Below are 20,198 nucleotides of genomic sequence, written 5' to 3'. Positions count from 1 at the left end.
GAATGAAGGATTCTGGTTCAGCCCTAACCTGTAAATGAAGTCTAGAACCACCCCCTGCCTTACAGGAAGCTGTAATTCAGAAGAGAAGAGAGCAAGGGGGAGGTACACAAGGGGCTGAACCTGTACCATGGCAGTACCTGAGCTGCCGCACTGACAACACCAGGTCCCCAACCTGCTGAGCCACCGGGGAACTCCCAAAGCATGATATATATATATATATATATATACATACATGTATAATGCTACATCAAGTACAACTGGGAGATGATTCTGATGACAAAGGTTTTTGAAGAAATTTTTAATTTAATAAATTTCAATTTCACCAACTTGTCTTCATCAAGAACTCATAAATAGTTTAAATATAGAGCTAGGAAAATAAGGGGTAAAACAATAAACTCTTATTATTTTATTAGAAGAAATTCATTTTTTAAAAGGTGATAATTATTGTTCTTTTTTTCAGCCAACGAGAGCTGCTCTGATGGAGCTTTGATGTGTACCTCTTCTAATAGCTGTGTCCCAGTTCACCGGCGCTGTGATGGCTTGGTTGACTGCATGGATTTCCAGCTTGATGAGTCCAGCTGCTTAGGTACTGTATATCCATTAAAGCATTCTTTGCAGTATAAGTCAGTAACTTAACCTACACACAATAAAAATATTAAAAGTCAAAATTCTAAATAATGGCAAGCATGGAATCATTGAATTACTGTTATTGATTTGGGACAGAGGAAGAATATTAACATTAATTGGCTACATTTAAAAAAGTATGTGTGTATAATGAACTCATGCTTATGCTGTATTAACAATGCTCATGAAATAAAAATAGAACACTTAATTTTAATTTAATATAATATAAATTAAGATTATTAGTAGTTAAATAATCTCTTCTATGCAAATTGCTGGTTCTGATAATAAGGAAACCACAGCAAAATCTAATACGTTATTAATTTTTTAAATTGTAATTTTTCTTACTTCTTCACAAGAGTTCCCTATTTTGCATGATCTAGTCATGTTTAAAAGTCAATTTATTAAACTTCAGACTAACTTTTAAATGTTTTTCTTTCTTCTGACCCCAGAACATTTATAAAAACCTGATCAAGTGTTTTGTGATTATGCTTTTATCCAAACTGCTTTCATGTTCTCTAATTTATTGCGTCCATTGTTAACATCTCTCCAGAGGAATTGAATTTTTATTTCATGCAGGAGATATGTAAAATAAAAGATAGAGGCCATGTAAATGTCACAACTAAAAGGTAGTATAAATTGGTGAAAAAAGATATATTCAATCATATTTTCTAAATAAATTGGAGATATTTCATATTAAAACTGGTAAAGAATATATTCTTTGTATCTTTCAAGACAGAAGACCACTCTGAGATAAGTGAAAAAAGCAAAAGCATGATAATTATCAAATCATAGTGCAAAAATATCTTACTTTTTTATGCTGCTAAACATGAGTACTTGTATAGCATTGAATTTTGTGAGTACAAAGGGAGATCAAGAAGTAAGCAAATTGATCCTATAAAATACACAAACGTGAATTTTCTTTGGCATTATTTCTCTACCAGGCATGCTTCTACATCAGATTAGATACCGAAAAGGGACTACTCTTACTCTCTTCAGAGAGTTAGAAAAATATTAATGAGATAATTCCATCCTTTGAAACTATTAAGACACAGCACTTATGTCCAGGACCCAAATTTATTTCCATAAAAGTGAGATTTTCCTCGGGGTAGTCTTACATAAGAGTAAGTGCATTGTAACGTGTCACAGTTCCTTGTCTGCTTTGGCATCCTCTGCCTTTAGAAATACAGTCAGAAAAACAGAAGACCTGTCATTCCTACGGCATGAGAGCCAATGTGTAGGTGTGATGTAGGTACATGTGCATTGTCCATCGTTTCAGTCACTCACCAGCAGAATTTGGAGAGAGCCATGGTAATAGTTCCTCTACAAAGTAAACGTCCTATTGCTACAACTTTTGGGTTAGAGTGAAATAAAGAACTAGTGAAACAGCTTCCAGAAATAAAATCTGTATTACTTTATTTGTACTCTATATTTTCTGTGCTTTTTAGTTTGTCAGTCCAATATGATAAAGTCAATGGTCCTGTTTTTACGAATGCCTTTAAGTCTCATCCTAAAATGTATCCGTGCATATTACACCTTCCTGTTTCTTCCCAAACACCATCTTCTCTGAAGGTCAGCATTTCATAGACTTTTATGAGCCTGGTCTTTACAGCATCCAATAATCCTCCCAGTGACCATGCAACAGATGGCGAGCATCTGGTCTCCCTTCAATTCAAGGTTTAAGTCTTTAACAAAAGCATCAAGCTCAGGTACTGCATGAGTGCTGCAAGTTAAGTATATTTCAACGAGTCCTGTCTGTTCCCAGGTTACATTAGAGAGATGTATTATTTTCAAGTTTGGGTTGCTTATGCAACAGAAAATTATTGAACGGAATATATATGACTTAATTTAGAGTGAATGTCTTTTTCCTGTCACCTTCAGTAGCAGAGGTTAACATTCATGTTAGGGCGAAGTTATGATGATAATAATCATCTGTTGGAAGAGTAGTTGGGGAAAGGACCTAAAATGTAAAATTATAGGAGGAGATGGTATTAATTTAATATGTGAATAACAATAATAAAGCTTAATAAAGTTTCAGAAGATTTTGAAAACCAAATCAAACCATGATACAAAAACTTCTCATTACAAGTACTGTGAAGCTATGTCAAGTTTCTGAAATATAGTTAATCCCTCCTATAGTCCCTGTGCTGGGATTTCATGATAAAGAAAACAGTCTGCCCGCTAGGAATTTGATTTGTTGCGCAAACTTCTGGTGAATTTATAATCCAGAGATTCCGAAACTATGTGCAGTTTGTCGTATACATGTATATTTAATCCATGACAGGGTGTAAATACCATACAATTCAAAAGGTTCTATGATCCCATAATATCAAGAAATGTAAGAGGTGATAGAAATTCTGAACTAAATAGCAAATCATTTCACATTTTTAGATTAACAGGCTCTGAAGTTAGAGGACCAGAATTTAGTTCAGTCTCTGCTGCTCCCTTGGTATGCACTTGAGCAAATTATATAGTAAGTCCGTTGCTTTCTCTGTAAAAAGAGAGTAAGTACAGGATCTACCACATAATGCGTTGAGGATGAAATGGGACAGTCTCTGACATAGAGCACGTCTTCAGTCAGCAGCAGTTGAGATGGTGATCATGATGACAGAAGAGGGAAAATAAAGGAAGAGGGGAATTTGGAGAGAGCAATGGAAATAGAAATTAGGTTTCATGGTAAGCCCAAAGAACCCCCAGATATAAAGAGAGGGATGAAAATAATCATTTAATACTTTATACATATCATTTACTGGTATAAAACATTATAAATAATTTTATCCTCCCAGCAGCCCTATAAAAAGTGTCATCCTCACTTTGGACATAAAGAACCTTATCCCTAAAGCGTCTAGCCTAATGACAATGTATAACTCATTAACTAAGCCAGGTAGCACAGAGAGAAGGCCAGGAGTCACATGATTATCAGTCCTCCCAACAATCCACCATGAAATAGCCATCATTTCACCAGTCTCCATACAACTGAGAAGGAAAACTATACATATATATATATATACAAATTATATATATACACACACACACAAAATGTATATATAAAATATGTATGTATATATGTGTATTTGCCTAGTTGCAAATTATTTACATTTAAGCTTAAAAGTTACTTTTGTTTTTGCTCTTATCACTTGTCCGGCTTATATGCATTCTCCTGCTTGTCCAGAGTAATGTACCAGAGGGGGACTGAACATGAATCCTTTCCATAATGATATTTCCATGTGGTCAGTTGTGAGTTGTGTTGTCTTTCAGACACATGGTCGTAATAACCAACTCAAGAGGCTATAAGGGAGTCAGGTGTTAATAGTGCTAATTCTAACATGGCCCTTATGGACTTCTAGGTCCCTACTATTTATTTATCTACTGAAAGTATTTCGTCTCTTCACACTAAACTAGTGTATCCATGTCTCTCCCCTTTCCATTTCCTCTCTGCTGTAAGCTGTGTTGAGTAAATTAAGGATGAAAATATTTGGACTGTGTCTTTCCATCTTCTGGTTCAAGAACCTGGGTCTAAGGCAGAAACCTAGAAAAACCTCTCGCAGAGATAATCTGCAAGCCTTCTGTCCACCCAAATACCAGGATTCACTCTCTATTCCAGATGATGCCTGTGTTCTTTCTACTATGCTTCACCATCCCATGGGAGAAGATACATATTTGGATTCCCACGGAAGCATTCTGATGTAAAGCAAGCATCAAAGCCAGTTTTAATGACCCCAGAAAAAAAATGTGCAGCTGTGTGTATTTTGATGCCGAGCAGTATCAGACCCTCTTCTGGTATTTCAAAAAAACAAAAGTCTTATTTGAGGAAGATTAAAATTGTACTTTAGACTAAAAATAACCATTTTACAGTTAATCTAACAAGGTGTGACTATTTATGCTTTATCATAGTGATGGGCTACTTTCAGGCAGACTAGCTAAGGTTTTGTTTATGAAGGAAGTTTCGCATCTGCTCTGTTCAGCTGAGCCCCCCCCCCCCCGCCCCCAATGCCTGAGGAGTGTAGCTCTTTACATTCCTGTCCATCACTGCACTTCTCTCTCAAAGTTAAAGAGGGGGAGAGGATTTGGGGAAGACAAGATGGGAAATATACCCTGGGAAAGCAAAACACTGAAAACTTTTGAAATAAAAAGGATACCAAAAACATGGTATATTTCAAGTTTGTTCCCCAAATGCAACCCTCTTACCATGTTCCTCTCTCCATCCTCTTCTGACTGGTTTGACAATCTGATTCTCTCTAGATGCTTCATTCCCCAAGTTTTCCTTCAGTGGATATTGCCTACATACAATTTCTGTTTTTGTTCTTCACTTTTGTAGCAATGCCTCATAGCCCTCATCCTTCTTCTGCCCAAGTAAATAATTTCTCTCTCTCTCTGCTAGGTTAGTCTACTCCTATAAAGACAGGGGCTGTATCTGTTTGGCCCCATGACACCTAACACAATGATCTCAAAATGTTTTGAGAAGGAAGCTTGAAAAATGATGATATCTGGAAAGCAGAATCTGATGCCTCAAATCCATATATCTAACTTATATTTCATCTGGGCCTCAGAACTACAGACGCTATCCACCATATACTTCTATTTGGATGTCCCTTAGATACCTAAAACACAGCATCATCATTGTCTTTAAATCTTCCTTACCCATAAACTCCCCAGCTCAATGAATCAAGCCACCAGTTAGCCATTAGCCCAGACAGAAGTCTGAACAGCATCACTGACTTTCCCAAGTGATCACCCAGATGTTTCTACCTCAGCACTGAAACATCTCATACATCCCCACAAGTCTGAATACTCCCATCCCATCCCTCTCATTCAGACATTCCTGGATTGCTACTGGGCTCTTAAAGACTCTTAACTGTGCTCCCAAATTTTAGTCTTGGCCCTTCTCTTGACTGTAAACCCTGTAGCCCAAATTGTCTTTCTACAGCACCAAGCATACCACGTCACTTCTTCAAATCCTGTCTCCTAGGATAAACTTTATACTCCTCAGATGATCTGGTCCCTGTGGATCTCTGACCTTGTCCTATACCTCTTCAGATTATCAACAGTCCAACCAGGCTGAACCTCCCTCAGTTTCCTCAAACACACCACACTCTCTTCTCAAGCACCTGTGTCTTTAGGCTTATCTTTACACACACACACACACACACACGTGCATGCACACACACACACATACACAACCCTTCCCAAATAAAAGCTTTTTCTGTAAAAGCTTTTCCATAAAAGATTTTCCTCATTCCCCAGATCTGACTTCTGTGCTTTCCTTGGTCTTCCTCTCACCCTTGTGACATTCATCCAAAATTAGACTAATTTTAATGCTGTATTTTAATCCCTTTGTCGCTGTTTTGCATCCTCCATGCAGCCAGAAGTTCGCTGAGAACAGAGACTATGCCTGTATCTTTTTTAGATCAACTTCTCTTAAACGCACACCCTGAGCCTGTGTTCTTCTAACATTCTCAACAACCCTCTGAGACAGGCACTATTTTAACCCTGTTTGACAGAGAAAAACCTGAGGCACAGAGAGATTAACTACCTTATTCTCCTTTACACAGCTAATAAATTGAGCTGAGATTTCAACTCAGGAGGTCTGGCTCCAGTGCCTGCAGCCTTAACAGCCACGTATGCTTTCTGTGTTATTTCTCCATACATATTCAGTGCCAGGCTGAGTGGCAGACATTGAATGGGGGCTCAAAATAGATGTGTAGAATTACAAATTAAAGGCAGTGGAGGTTTCCATCATGTATTGGAGTTATGATAGCCCAACCAGGGAAGAAGGGTCTCCTGCAAGAAAAGAGGTGTTAAAAAGCCAAGAAGAGAAACTTGGGAATCAAGGGAGCAGAGAAATTGAGAGGTCTTCATGGATCAGGATTGCACCCTGACAATACAAGAATACAGGGTAAAGGGAAGCTTGAGGAAGAGCTAAAATCCCTAACCACTTCTACAGCCATAACTATCTGAAAATATTTAGCTTCTTTTTATTTTTTTTATTTTTAATTTATTTTTATTTTTATTTATTTATTTATTTTGCTTTTTAGGGCCACACCTGTGGGATATGGAAGTTCCCAGGCTAGGGGTCAAATCAGAACTATAGCTGCCAGCCTACATCACAGCCACAGCAACACGGGATCCAAGCTGCGACTGTGACCTACACCACAGCTCATGGCAACACTGGATCCTTAACCCACTGAGTGAGGCTAGAGATCGAACCTGCATCCTCATGGATACTAGTCAGATTCGTTTCCACTGTGCCACAACAGGAACTCTTTAGCTTCTTTTTAACCTAAATACAAACCACCTTTGAAAATAAATGTTCATGCCAACCTAGAACTTGGGAATGATACGAGCAGCAAAACGAGCAGGGCCAGGGCAATGAGGATCAATTTGAGCTGTGCTGACATCTGTCACAGACGTGGAGGTAGGACAAGAAAGTGTACATGAGTGACATTTTATCACAATGACAGTCACCCATGCACAGCGTTTGTCTGCCATGGTAGACTGACTGCTGTGTGGAACTGAAGAAATGTCTCAGTAAAGAAAAAATTTCAGTGTACTCACCAGTGTGTCATGCAGACATTTCTTAAATAAGTAGATTGTACCTAATCCACAGGAGAAAAAACTCCTCTTATGATCAAGCACTGTGCACATAAAGAAAATGAATTCGTCCAGGATGGGAGAGAGCACTGAAGAAATTTGGGAGGTACAGGAAGGGAGGCGAAAAGAATTCTTGTGCTTTTGGCCACTAGGAAGAAATTTATTCTCCACGATTAGATAAAGGCAATGACTAGCAGTAATATGTCCTCCTTCTTCCTAGTAATATTTATAATTAACTGTGGTTTTTGTGATGTTTCTTTTTAGAGTGTCCAAGAGGGTACTGCAGAAATGGTGGGACTTGCACAGTGGAGAAAAATGGTCCTATGTGTCGGTAAGAAACACTGCATTTTTTTTTAACATGTATATTAGTCATCTTACTTGAGGCTGGTATAATAGAACATCAGTGAATGTGTGGCTATTAAGGTAAAAATAGTGAATAATGGCACGATTTACACTTATCTGTCTGAATAAAGGAAAGGAAGATGTGACTATATTTTAGAAAAGTATCAATTATTTCACATGATTTTATGTCTCAACATTTTGCATTGTATGGGATATATAGCTTTAATAATACTTATTATTCCTTGTCTATAATATTTATATCAGGTTATAAAAACATTTTATATGGTATCATCCAAGCTCAGACAAACTTAGTGCTATAGTTTCTACCTCCCTTTTTATCTCAAATTCCATGGTTTTCTTTTCCAGCAAGAAAGGAATAAAAATAACTCATAAATAAAACCTTTCTCTGGTTTATTCAGTGGCTGTTTATGAGGAGCTAAAGTTAAGGTACAGATAAGGAATATATTTGCATACTTAAAGCAAAAATAAAGCAAAAACAATCCTTGCGATTTCTTCTAGGAATTATATTGCGTATCGAAGATTGCTTGGGTTTATTTTTTTCTCTCGCCCTTTAGGGGATTTTGCAGAACAATTTCATAAGTTCCAAAGGAAATGATGCACATTCCATTGTATTTGTGTTTATGACATTTTAATCTAGCAGACCAGTGGATACATTACTTTGCTTATTAGAAAAATGATTGCAGGCTGATACTTAGGTCATAACACAGCAAACCGAAGTATCTGGAAAACGCTGATTAATAGTTGTCTAAATTCTTCTCTCCTTCTGAGACAACGTTCCTATTTTAGGAAAAGTTGTTTATCCCTAAAATAACAAAACCTCTACCAATTAAAACAATAACAAACCTTTTTATGATGAAATATAATGCTGAAATTTTATAATGAAATATATTTCACGATGAAATATGAAACTATGATGAAATATCATTTCCATTGTTGAAATGGAAATATTAATGGGTTTCTCAGAGTGTCTGGATCTCAAATCACTACATGATTTATCTCACATCATCTAAGCAGAATTATCCTTTCCCTGCATCAGTTTCCATGGAAATTAACTTACCACAGACTAAACCTGATGGAACTACAGGGTATGTTGTATTAATTCCTAAAAATTCCTCAAAGAAACTGAGAATGATGGCATATTGAATAGTTATTGAATGTCAGCTGAGTGGGTACAGTTATTTAGTGTCAGCTGTTTATAGTAAGGCAGTCCTAATTGTTGTCCTCTCTAACTGTGATGGTTAGACAAGAAAGCTCCCGACTGTAGTTAGCCTCAGCTGAGCAAGCAGAGTTTTGCGTTCTTGGCCACATCTTCTTGTGCGTAAATAAACTTTAAAACTTGAAATCCAGATGGTAATGTATGAAACTTGTTTCTCTCAAGTGAGGACACTCTAATGGAGGGAGAAAATATGACAAGACAAATGAGAGAGAGCTGCTAAAGAAAGGAAGTTAATGCAGCAAAATGTATAATGGAATCCACTAAGCAGAAAGCCAGTCAGATATTTTAATACATTACTTTTGATAGTAAAGAATGCTTTATAAATAGCTAAATAACTATAATCAACTCTCTGGAGTAAGTGCTGTCTACTATGTAGGAGTAAAAAAAAAAATCACCTTTGAAATTTTTTTTTCATTTTATAATATGGTAGTCTTTTCATATTTTTGTTTCTTTAAAACTGTGAACTGCAAAAAACTATGCGTATTGTCATAAATTTGTTGACAAACATAAAGTGGCATATGAGGTAAAAAGTAGAAATCCCAACACCTAAATCTAATACGTGGGTAGTATGGCTTATAATCACAAACAACTGCACACATAAGCACACGCATACAAAAATGTGAATTATGCTTTACAATGCACTTTGTACTGTGTTGTTTTTGCATTAAATCTTTTCATGAAATATCATGCTGTTCTTCCCCATCAGTAAACATGACTCTAGATTGACCACTTACTGGCTGTGTAGTAGTGGGTAAATCCCTTCAGACGACTGTTTTCCAGCTTCTTTGGTATAACGGAGAACATGACAGGACTTACCTCACAGAGTGGTTGTGAGACTTAAAGGGGTTAACATATGGAAGACACTCCACACAGAGCCTGACACATAAAAGACTTTATGGGAATGCTGGCCGTCTGTATTAGTAGGTCACTCTTTTATGTTGCATAGTATACAGTATTTAATATATGGGCTTGTCATCATTTAATTAGCCCCATTAATCCTACTAATGGTTGTTTGATTCTTAAATATATTGTTTCACAATACCTTACAACACCCATCCTCTCACTTATCTTTGCACAATTCCTTTTTTTAAGCATAACATGGTTTGGCATGGAAATGCTATAAAATTGGGTTGCGATGATTGTTGTACAACGATAAATGTGATAAAATTCATTGAGTGATTTTTTTAAAAAAGCATAAGATGACTCACTGAAATGCCAAATAATAATGTAAAATTATTTGTAATTGCACTTAGTGTCAGATTCATTGCCAGTTAAATTTAGTGTCCAGTTCATTTGTCACATACAGGTATTCATTTTTGGATTTAAGGTTAAATGAAGACAGCTTTGGAATACAGTTTTAGAGTAACTATAGGGCACTGTGGAAAGATGTTGGCTTTATGGGAAGCCCTATTCTCTCTTCCCTAAGAGTAAGAATTCATTTTCTTTGTCACCCAAAGAAGTAAGTATGAGGATCAAAGCCCACCTCTATCCAGGCCCTTGTGAATACAAGAATTTCATGGTTCCCCGGGGATGAATCCTGTCACAAAAGCCTTTGGGTTTCCTCTTGGGGTCCAAGTGTCCCTGAGAAAGGTCCTTCAGGTTTTACCTGTAATCCTAGAGGAGAAAGACTTCATAAGGCAATTTGGGTTGCTGGGAGCTCATAATTATTCATAAGAGTAGAAAGTACTAGGTGATCCATAGTTTTCCAATACTTGAGTAAATACCAACACTTGGCATTTTCGAAGGCTGACGAAGCAAATCATGAGCCAAAAGAGGTAAATTATCCATCACCTAAGGAGACTTGATCACTATATTATTTCAATACACCAGTATGTTAGAAAAACAGAATGAGCAGAGTAATATCAATTCCAAATTAATATGGAAGGAAAGAGGTTATAAGAAAGTAAGAAAAAAAGGAAATCAGGTGAACCAGGCTAAAAGAAAAAAGTAGAAAGCAGCATCAAATTAAAAATATATATAGAACTATATGCATATATAGAATTTTACTATATGTATTTATTTTGTACGTATTTTTATTATATAAATATTACTTATTTATATTTCATATATATTTAATTTCAAACAAGCACTATATCCAAAAGAAGAACTGAAATAAAAGGTAAGAAGAAAAGACTTGGCAAATAAAATGAAAAATAAATAGGATGAAAATAAGATAAAAAGAATCTTTTGCATGGCACAAGAAAATACCATATGCAACATGAAAAACACATGGTAATCTGAGAGAAAATGCTTGTATCATATATCTTGGAAAAATGATAAATATTTCTAATACTTAACTATTTTAAAAGATAGGGAAAGCCCAAATACCATATTTTAAAAAATGGACAATGATTAGGTTTAAAATATATAAACTGATGCTTAAAAAGATGAAAAAAATCAACTTCATTCATGAGATAAAGACAAATTAAAACCATACTAGGATGCTATTTCCCACTTCTCTGATGAACAGCATATTCTCTTGGTAAAAATGTGAAGAAAAGATCACTTTGCTGGTAGAGGTGCAAACCAGTATAATTTTAATGGAAATGAATAATATATAACAAAACTACATATTCATTTATTTTTCAAACCTAACAATTCTACTTCCAGAATTTATACTGTCAGAACAACTCCAACATTATGAGAATACATGTCCACAAGGTTACTCGCTATAAGCGTTTTTAAAATTTGAAAATATTAGAAGCAACCTAAACACCCACATATAGGAGGATGGTTGAATAAACTATGATACATCCAAACAACAGAGTCAATTAGAATGTGAAGCAGTTAAGGACTGTCCCTGGAGCCATGTGTGCGCCAGGTGTTCCCTGGGGCAAGCTAAAAAAAAGTAAAAATATGTAGTTATCATTGCTAGAACTAATGTATGGCTTTTCTTTCCTATGATTCAAATGTTAAAACTCTGACGTGTGTTATTGTCACACATCTGGCACCTCTTAAGTGTTTGACCTGTCTTTGGCCTTCACATAAACCTACAGGGTAGATGATATTGTGTCTAACTGAGCAGGTAATGAAAGGAGACTTTGGGAAATTAAGTAATTTTCCCAGAGCCAAAGAGCAAGAAAGGGGCCAGTGTCTGTCTCCTAGGTTAGTGACGGTGGTGTTTTTTGCATCTTTGGAGATTTGACTCTGTGTCTCACGATTTTATGATTACAAGATTCTATGAGTATAGATTTGAATCAAATGAAGAAATCTAGAACATCACTTTATTTGTGTTTGGATGTTTGCTATTGACACACTCCGCATTTCTTTTCTTTTGAGGGTCCATGTTGTTTCTTTTTGCCTCTGTTACCCTTTTTTACCTTGACTACCTGAAAAACTCCAGATTTTTCTTTTATGTGCCAACTCGTGTAGAACTTCCATTCTCTTTCTCAGAACCCACATGCATATGAGGCATATCTTGCATGTAGCATGCAAAAGAGGACAGGAGTAGGACCTTAAAACCAGGTAAACCTGGGTTTGGGTATGAACTCCATACGTCACTTACTAACTCCATGACTTTGGATAAATTACTTAACCTTTTGCTAAGGAGGAGGAGAAAACGAACATTCACTGAGAAACCAACATTCTCTGCCATGGTAGAGCTATGAATTGAAAAGAGCTTCTGGAGTTCTCCTGTGGCACAGCGGGTTAAGGATCCAGCGTTGTCACTACAGCAGTTCAGGCTGCTGCTGTGGTGCAGATTCAATACCTGACCCAGGAACTTCCTCACGCCACCAGCACAGCCCCCCCACCCCCAACACACACACCAAAAAAAGGAAAGCCTTATTGAATGACTTCTGAAATGTGGAATTCATAATTGTTTTATCTACTTGAGAACACTCTGTAAAATGTCTTCAAGTGGAAAGCACTAGTAATCTGCTAATTTCTTACTTAATGTCATTGAAATTATCTCCATAGCAACCAACAATAGTTCTTTACTGGTAAAATACAGAACAAATTATCAAAATTTAAGATCGTGGCCTCTGTTGTTACTTTTTCAAACATAGTACTGAAGTGCTAAGGACTAACAAATATATTTATAATAACACTTGAATGTTTTGTAAATGAAAATTATTTCAAAGTTTCAAGACGTCAACTTAAAGAGGAGGGTATTTAGGTATCTTTGTCGTAGTAAGCTTAAGAGGCTATGGAGTTGTAATCTCTTCATATCCAGCACAGGGAAGAGACAATTCTATGGGAAAATATTAATTGCCAAAACTGGGCCAAGAAAGTATATTAAAGTTGAGTATATTGAATGACATAGTAGAAATTTTAAGTAGTCCCTCTTTTCCAAAAGTTTAAATGTGTATATCCATTTAAAAAAAAACTGAAATTATTTTCTCTTAAAGACAGGAAAAAAAAGTGTTTGCTGCCACTGAGATTATTCTATTTGCTCAAGTGATTTTAGCCAAGGGAACAAGCAAAAAGAAGTCAGAGTCAAACATATGTAAAAGAAGAAATACAAATATTGTTGAAGATATTCGTAGCCTCGGAAATTCAAGCACATCAACTGTGACACTATTAGCATGATAAAAAGGGTTCAACAAAGTAGATGGATACAAGATAAATAGCCAGACTAAGTAAATTTCCTTTTCACCAGTAGGGACAACAATGGAACCAGATAATTAGAAAAGAGCTCCATTCTGAAATAGCAGCGTCATTCTAATACATACAAACCAACCTTTGGCAGTAAATGTTTAAGGTCCACATGAAGAAAACTAAAGGTTCAAATGAAAGATACTCAAAGACCTGATAAGGAAAAAGTAAATGAACTTCTTTTAAGAATTATCAATATTCAATAGTGTACAAATGACAATTAACAAAGGAAATGTTTGGTGTTTTAGACTTTTGTTTTTGAAATAGACCAACGGATCTTAGTTATCACATAGGAAAAATAAATATAATATTTAAAGACAAAATTAAAGATCGGTATTTACTATAGTTGATACAAAAGCTTGCTATGAAGTCATGGTTATAAATATTGTGGATCTGGGGCAGAAACTGACAAATAGACTGTGGGTTAGCCATTTATTTAAAATATAGAATATTATTAACATTATACCCAAGAAATTAATCCCAGATTTATTAAATGTATAAATAAGGGAAATTTATAAAAATTCTTAGAGAAAATATGCAGTAAGGGAATATGTTTACAAATTTATTTAATTTTAATTTTGTTAATTGTATTGCGGTGCAGTTGATTTACAACATTGTATTAATTTCTGCTGTACAGCAAAGTGACTCAGTTATACACACATATATATATTCTTTTTCGTATTCTTTTCCATTATGTTTTACCACAGGGATATTGACTATAATTCCCTGTGCTGTACAGTAGGATTTTGTTTATCCATCTTGTACATAATAGTTCACATCTGGTGATGCCATACTCAGTACAGGAGTATTTTAAAATCTTGAAGAACGAAAGTCATTTTTAAGCTTAGTAGCAGCCAAAAAAAAAAAAAAAAAAAGAGGAACAGGTTTGGAAATTTGACCACATGGGTGATTCCTAAAGAGACATAAAGCTCCAATAATGGTAAAAGACACCATAAACAAGTGTTCTTTAAAACACCTTGTGAGGCCCCAAGAAAGACAAACACCATATACTATAGATGGAGATTAGCTGTAATATATACAGTGTTCCCTTAGGCAATAAAAATCATGCAATAAATGATAGACAAAGATTGTTTGCAGAAGGAATATAAATGGTCAGCACATATCTGAAAAAGTTCAGATCTAAATAAGTGCAAAGTTAAACCTTTGAAATCTTTACTTAACCTATCAAAGTAACAAAAAGTCTAGTAATAGCTACTGTTTGTGAGGATCACGAACCTTTGACCCTCTTTTAGGTAGACGATTGGAATATAACCTGTTTGTTTAGAAAGCTAAGTAAGGCAGCCCTTAGGAAAAGAAACTTTTAGGAAAGACAATGTGGCCATATCTATTCAAGGATTTTAAACTGCGCCACCTCAAGTCTAGGAATCTAGCCTACTGACACGTTAACAAGAAATATGTAGATAAATGTGTTGATTTTAGCATTTTGCAGTACTATTTTGAAAACAAATTTTAATGTTCAAAACAGCGTAATGGGATATTATATAATAATGTTTTAATGGAAATATAAATCCTGACATAGAAAAGTATTGGTGTTATTAGGTGAAATGTGCAATTTCCAAAACCATAATGCATCTTAAAATCCTATGGAGGGGGGGAGAAAGTGTGTGAATGTGTGTATACGAAGATGCAAAACAAGGATCCATCGCAGCATGTAGATCAAAGTATTCAGAGTGACAAAGGACCTTCCAAAGGAGACTGGCGCTGGGGGAAAGGGCAATTTCACATTTTACTTTCTGCCTTTTCATTTTAAGAAGAATGGCTTTTGTAGCTTAGAAGTGCGTTTTTCCAAAAAGATCTTGAACACGGTAACAATATTTTCAAAATCGTAACATCTCTTAACTGTAAAAGGCAGCGTCCACTGGCCGCCTTTAACCACGTCTCTGAGATGAAACGTGTTTGTCCCTGCATCTTCCTCCCCTGTTGTCAGAAAGCATTACACACTTTCTGCCTCGTGCAGAGTCAGACAAGCCAGGCAAACCAGGAATGCTCTTGAACACGAAGCAAATTATCTCTCTCCCGAGCCTCCCTCTCTGCCTCCCCCGCCCCACCCCCATCCCGAGCTGGTGTCTTCTCAGTCCTTTTGCCCAGAGAGTCATGCAAATCAAAAGCACAGTAGTACCTGATTTTCTTTCTCCGACCCCTTCCCAGAAAGAGGACCTCATGTTGTGTTTGTACACGTAAGTGTCCAATTGCTCTTAGTCTTTCCATGCCAGCCGCAAAATTGCACAGCTAAAAACGGCATTGCTTGGACGATTTGATGGAAGTGCCTCTTGAATGACCCGTTGACTCATTCAGGGAGGGCATCCTCCAAGGAAAAACATGGCCCAGATTCCGTTCACTGGTCCTTGCTGACAAGGATTTGTGATCCAGATATTTTCCAAAGTCTCTGGTATGACCTGACTGTTAAGTAGATAATTCTCTTCTCCTGGAAGAAAAGTGGTAGGTTATTTCTGGGGCAAGATCTCATGCCAAGGGACTGGCTTTGAAAGAGAGAACAAGAGATAGCTGTCCATATTATAAGGAGCGGGGACTTGAAAAACCTCACTGCTTCACTGGCCTCCAAATAGCTGCAGGGGACAGTGTATCTTCTTGATCGACGCAGCCTTTACTTGAACAGTTTTCCTAGCGTGTGCACAGCTGAGCTTTCTTGGGGGTGGCCGTTAATGGGGAATGACATCTTTTCTTTCTTTGCTGTGCGTGATGTGTGTGTGTTTGTGTTCGATGCACTCTGCTGAATGGGGGAGAGGGAGCCCAGCAGAGGCGCTCAGAGACCTGCGCTTTGAAGAATGCTGACAAAAAGTCATTCCTCAGACTGAATGTCCCTATTTCCCAAACCAGGCTCCCCAGTGGCACTGGAACTGCAGGCCATCCAGCTCTGCCCTGATCCTACATAGCTTTTCTTCCTGCTCACCCAGCATGAGTTTAACTATGTCAGAGTGGAATCTTTTGTGCTGTTGCTAGGTGGCTGATCTCTGCCTTACAGAAGCAAAATCTAGCAAATGAGGTAGAACTTTTTGAACTTATCCCTCTTCCTAGTGAAATGTTGACAGATCTAAGTAGTTCGGTGCATTTTAATTTTGAAACCGCCGTGGGACTTTTCTTATCCTCTGAAAGCCCTAGTTTATGTTTGCTGTGGCCCTAATCTGCCGCCCATCTGTAACTTCTAAGATGTAGGGCATCCTTTTGTATTCATCAGAGAAAGACTTTGTTTATTTTCCTTATTTTCACCAGGGGGAAGAAGGAAGTAACGGAAATTGTTTATGTCTCCAAGTTTAGGATTAAATTATGACTACTCAGAATTAGTGGCTAGATTTTTATATAAGCTGTAAATCTGTAGGTCCATTTATCCTTCTGTTTATTATGTATTGAAAAATAAAGAATTCTGAGAGTCAGATATATGAACACTAGAAAAAGGAGCAAACAATACAGAAAATAGTTTTATAGAAAGTGTGACAGTGTTGGTAGAAGTTCTTGCCTTTTCACTCTATGTGGGCAATGACTGATCACATGAAAGCATTGGAATAAATACCACAGAAGCAGCAAGGAAAGAAGATAAAAGGCAAGAATAGGCATTTTGGTATTGACTAAAGAGAAATACATCCCTTTTGAATTGATCAAATGAAAAAATTTAAGATCACTTCCCAGCAAAGTTTTCGTTTTAGTGTCATCACTGTCTGACAATGTAGAGGACTAAAGGGGCATGCTTTCTGAATATATATGGAGAATTCTAATTTTGGAATAAGAATATTTTCTAGTAATTACATTTTTTATTTGGTAGATAAAACTGAAAAACACTGTTCTTGTTAGGGTGTCAGAATGAGAATGTGTTTAGATTGAATAAAGACTTCAACATAGGAAATGAGCTTCTACATGTATTATTCTTTTCCATTTTGTTGAAATTAAAATTCATATTATAAAAATTTTCTCACTAGCAATGCAAATTAGAATGCATTATCTTTTTATATTGGTCATGGTTTTACCGATGTGGAGGGAATACAAGTAATATACATAAAAAGGTATATGTTGAGAGATGATATATAATGTATTCTTTTTATGGTATATTTTTTCACTAGGATAAATCACCCAAGGAAACAAATATATATCTATGATGACAAGGATTTTGCTTAGGTTTTTTGTTTGTTTGTTTGTTTTGTTTTTTATGGTAAAACATCACGATATATAAAATTTAATTAGTCATTTATTCAGTTCAAGTATAGGAAATATTCTGAGGTGTAACAGAAGGAAGAATGAACTTAGAAGATTGACCTTGACTAGACCACACTACTACTAGACTACTGAAGAATTATATAGCAGAATTAGGAACCTATCAGAAAAGGCAGTTCAGCCCAGATTGGCTGAAATAACAACACTTTCTAGAATACTTACTTTAGTGAAGATATAGACAAGGTTAAAGGGATGGCAAGGTATGCCGAGACTCCAGATGTCTAGCAACAGTAGAAAATCTAAATTGTGGGGACAAGGAATAGGTCATGAAGCCCAGTTCCTGGGGGGAGCTGGAACTGTGGGGAGGGGCCTCACAGCAGGAGTGGTAGTTGGGGAAGCAGGCCCTGGCAGAGAAGCTGGAGGAAAACAGACAGATGAAACAAACATACCCAAATTCTCTCTTATCTCTGCCTCCAAATGCCAACCCTGTCTCCCACTGGCTGACCCCAACAGAAAGCCAACCAGGGAATACAGAGGAGGATGTAATGCATAGCAGTGCGTCTTCCTGGCCACGGATTAGGGGATAGAAAGAAGTGACCTTGGCAAATTTTTTAACCTTGGTAAATTTTTAAGGTCGCAGAAGAGTGATCTTACAAATTTTTTTAAAGTTTTTAATTTTGTATCCATTAGCAAGCCCATCCAGCTTCTAGTAATACAGATCTGGCTACAGTGACTTAAAAGCCTAAGAAAAAAATTATTTTTAATAATAAAAATTCTGAAGATAAATAACTACTGGCATTGTTTCACTGGTTCAAAGATCCCAAAACTAAATCTGTGCTTCTCCTGACTTTTATGTTCTGGACCTGCTGCTCCACCATAACAGGACAACTCAAAAAAAAAAAAAAAAGAAGGAAGGAAGGAGGGAAAGAGGAAGGAAGCAAAGAGAGAGAAAGAAAGAAAGGAATCAGTACAGAAGGAGAAAAAAGGATTTAACCAGAAGCCCCATCTAACAATTTCCACATCTACCTCATTTTCCTAAGAAATGGACTGTGACAGGATATTTCGTAGAAGTTTAGATTAAGGAGTAAAGATCAGTAAAAGTATCAAGGTGTTAAGGTATTGTGATTTTTTAAGTTACCTTCTGCAACACTGAGGCTATTGAAAGTTTTAAAGGAGTTCCCTTTATAGCTCAGCGGTACGAATCTGACTCGTAACCATGAGGAGGACGTGGATGCGACCTCTGGCCTCGCTCAGCATTACCATGAGCTGTGGTGTAGGTCACAGATGTGGCTCAGCTCTGGTGTGGCTGTCGGCCAGCAGCTGCAGCTCTGATTGGACCCCTAGCCTGGGAACCTCCATATGCCACACATGCTGCCCTAAAAATTAAAAATAAAAATAAAAGCGTTGTGGGAGGAGTTTTATGGGAGTGGATTTATGAAGGTTTCTTGGCCATCCTGAATCCCACTCCATCGCTCAAGGCAAAGCACGGTGAAATTGGCTCTAAGAGACTTTTCAGAAAACACTAGAATGTTTCTTGTCATTAAAGAGCTCATGGACTGATGTTTGTCACGTACATGACAAAGTAAAAGTGGTGGTTGGTGGTGGTGACTCTTGGCCTACAATGGCAGGGCAGAGTGAAGTGGTAGCAGGGGCTTTGGAAAACAACTGCATGCCTCCTCCTAGAAGTAGGTCAACAGTATACAAATCCTGGAGACAGAATACTCTGCTCATGTTAGTAATGTCAGCCTCGTGGTTCTGAAATAGGTCTCCTCAAGGTGGTTTGCCAGAAGTTGAGGGGACCCCAAAGTAAAAGTAAAACAGCTTTCTGAAAAATTCAGTCTTTAAACACTTGTCAGGCCCAGAAAACTGGAAGAACGACTCAAGTAAGAATATTCTTTATCTGCTTTCCCTTTGCTTTCCCCAAACTCCAATGCTGGGTGGAACAGAAGTAGCTGGGAGAGGAGGAGCTGAGGAAGAAAGAAAAGGCCACCTCACCTATTCTCAAGTGGGGGAGCCCTGCTAATGCTGGCCCCTGTTAAAGGAGTGGGAGAAATACAAGTCTGGAGTTTTGATTATTACCTAAGATTGAGCATTCAAATCACTAAGAGGAGGCTGGCTCTTGTCACTTAAAGTGACCATCACATTATTGACTTACTTAAAGTGAGCAGGAAAGTCATGAGACCTACTGGGATTTTTATTTATATATGGAAAATTTAAAAACCATGAAGACAAAATGGATTTTTTAAAATTATTCTAAAACCATGCTTTTGCAATGCATAAGCTTAATAGTTTTTCAGGGTTGTTTGGGGGTTTTGGAGGGGGGAGGTTTTTTGTTTTGGGGGGGCTTTTTTTTTTTGCTTTTTTGTTCTGGGGGTTTTGTTTTTGTTGTGTGTTTTGTTTTGTTTTTGTTAATGAAGAGAGAATAGAGATGGGCTAGGAGCCCAGATGTTTCTTCCAAAGAACTCATCTGCAGATTGGGAACCTAGGGTCCTCAAACATGACTTCACAGCTATGAAAAAATAATATGCTGTAAAAAAGGTATGCAAGGTATAAACATTTATTAAGAAATGTTTGATTCCAGAGACTTATTTGTTGAGAGCCAAGTAAAAAGGACTATAAAAAAGGC

At 36.9% G+C, this 20,198-nt stretch overlaps 1 protein-coding gene and 1 long non-coding RNA gene across 2 annotated transcripts in view; one reads left to right on the top strand and one right to left on the bottom strand.

Annotated features, from left to right (window-relative positions):
• Positions 1-20,198, top strand: part of MALRD1 (MAM and LDL receptor class A domain containing 1) — a 598,238-nt gene that overhangs the window by 492,892 nt on the left and 85,148 nt on the right. Inside the window, 2 exon segments of the mRNA XM_021064964.1 lie at positions 461-586; positions 7,477-7,543. Of these exon segments, the coding sequence (XP_020920623.1) occupies positions 461-586; positions 7,477-7,543 (193 nt within the window).
• LOC110255701 lies at positions 396-18,884 on the bottom strand. The gene is made up of 2 exons (XR_002336393.1): positions 15,528-18,884; positions 396-637 (listed from the first exon to the last, which is right to left on the bottom strand). It is a non-coding gene; the product is annotated as an uncharacterized LOC110255701 (long non-coding RNA).

Source organism: Sus scrofa, chromosome 10 (genome assembly GCF_000003025.6).
Source record: "Sus scrofa isolate TJ Tabasco breed Duroc chromosome 10, Sscrofa11.1, whole genome shotgun sequence".
Classification (NCBI taxonomy): domain Eukaryota; kingdom Metazoa; phylum Chordata; class Mammalia; order Artiodactyla; family Suidae; genus Sus; species Sus scrofa.
The sequence above is the reverse complement of the archived record's forward strand: the minus strand, read 5'-3'. Positions and strand labels throughout refer to the sequence as shown.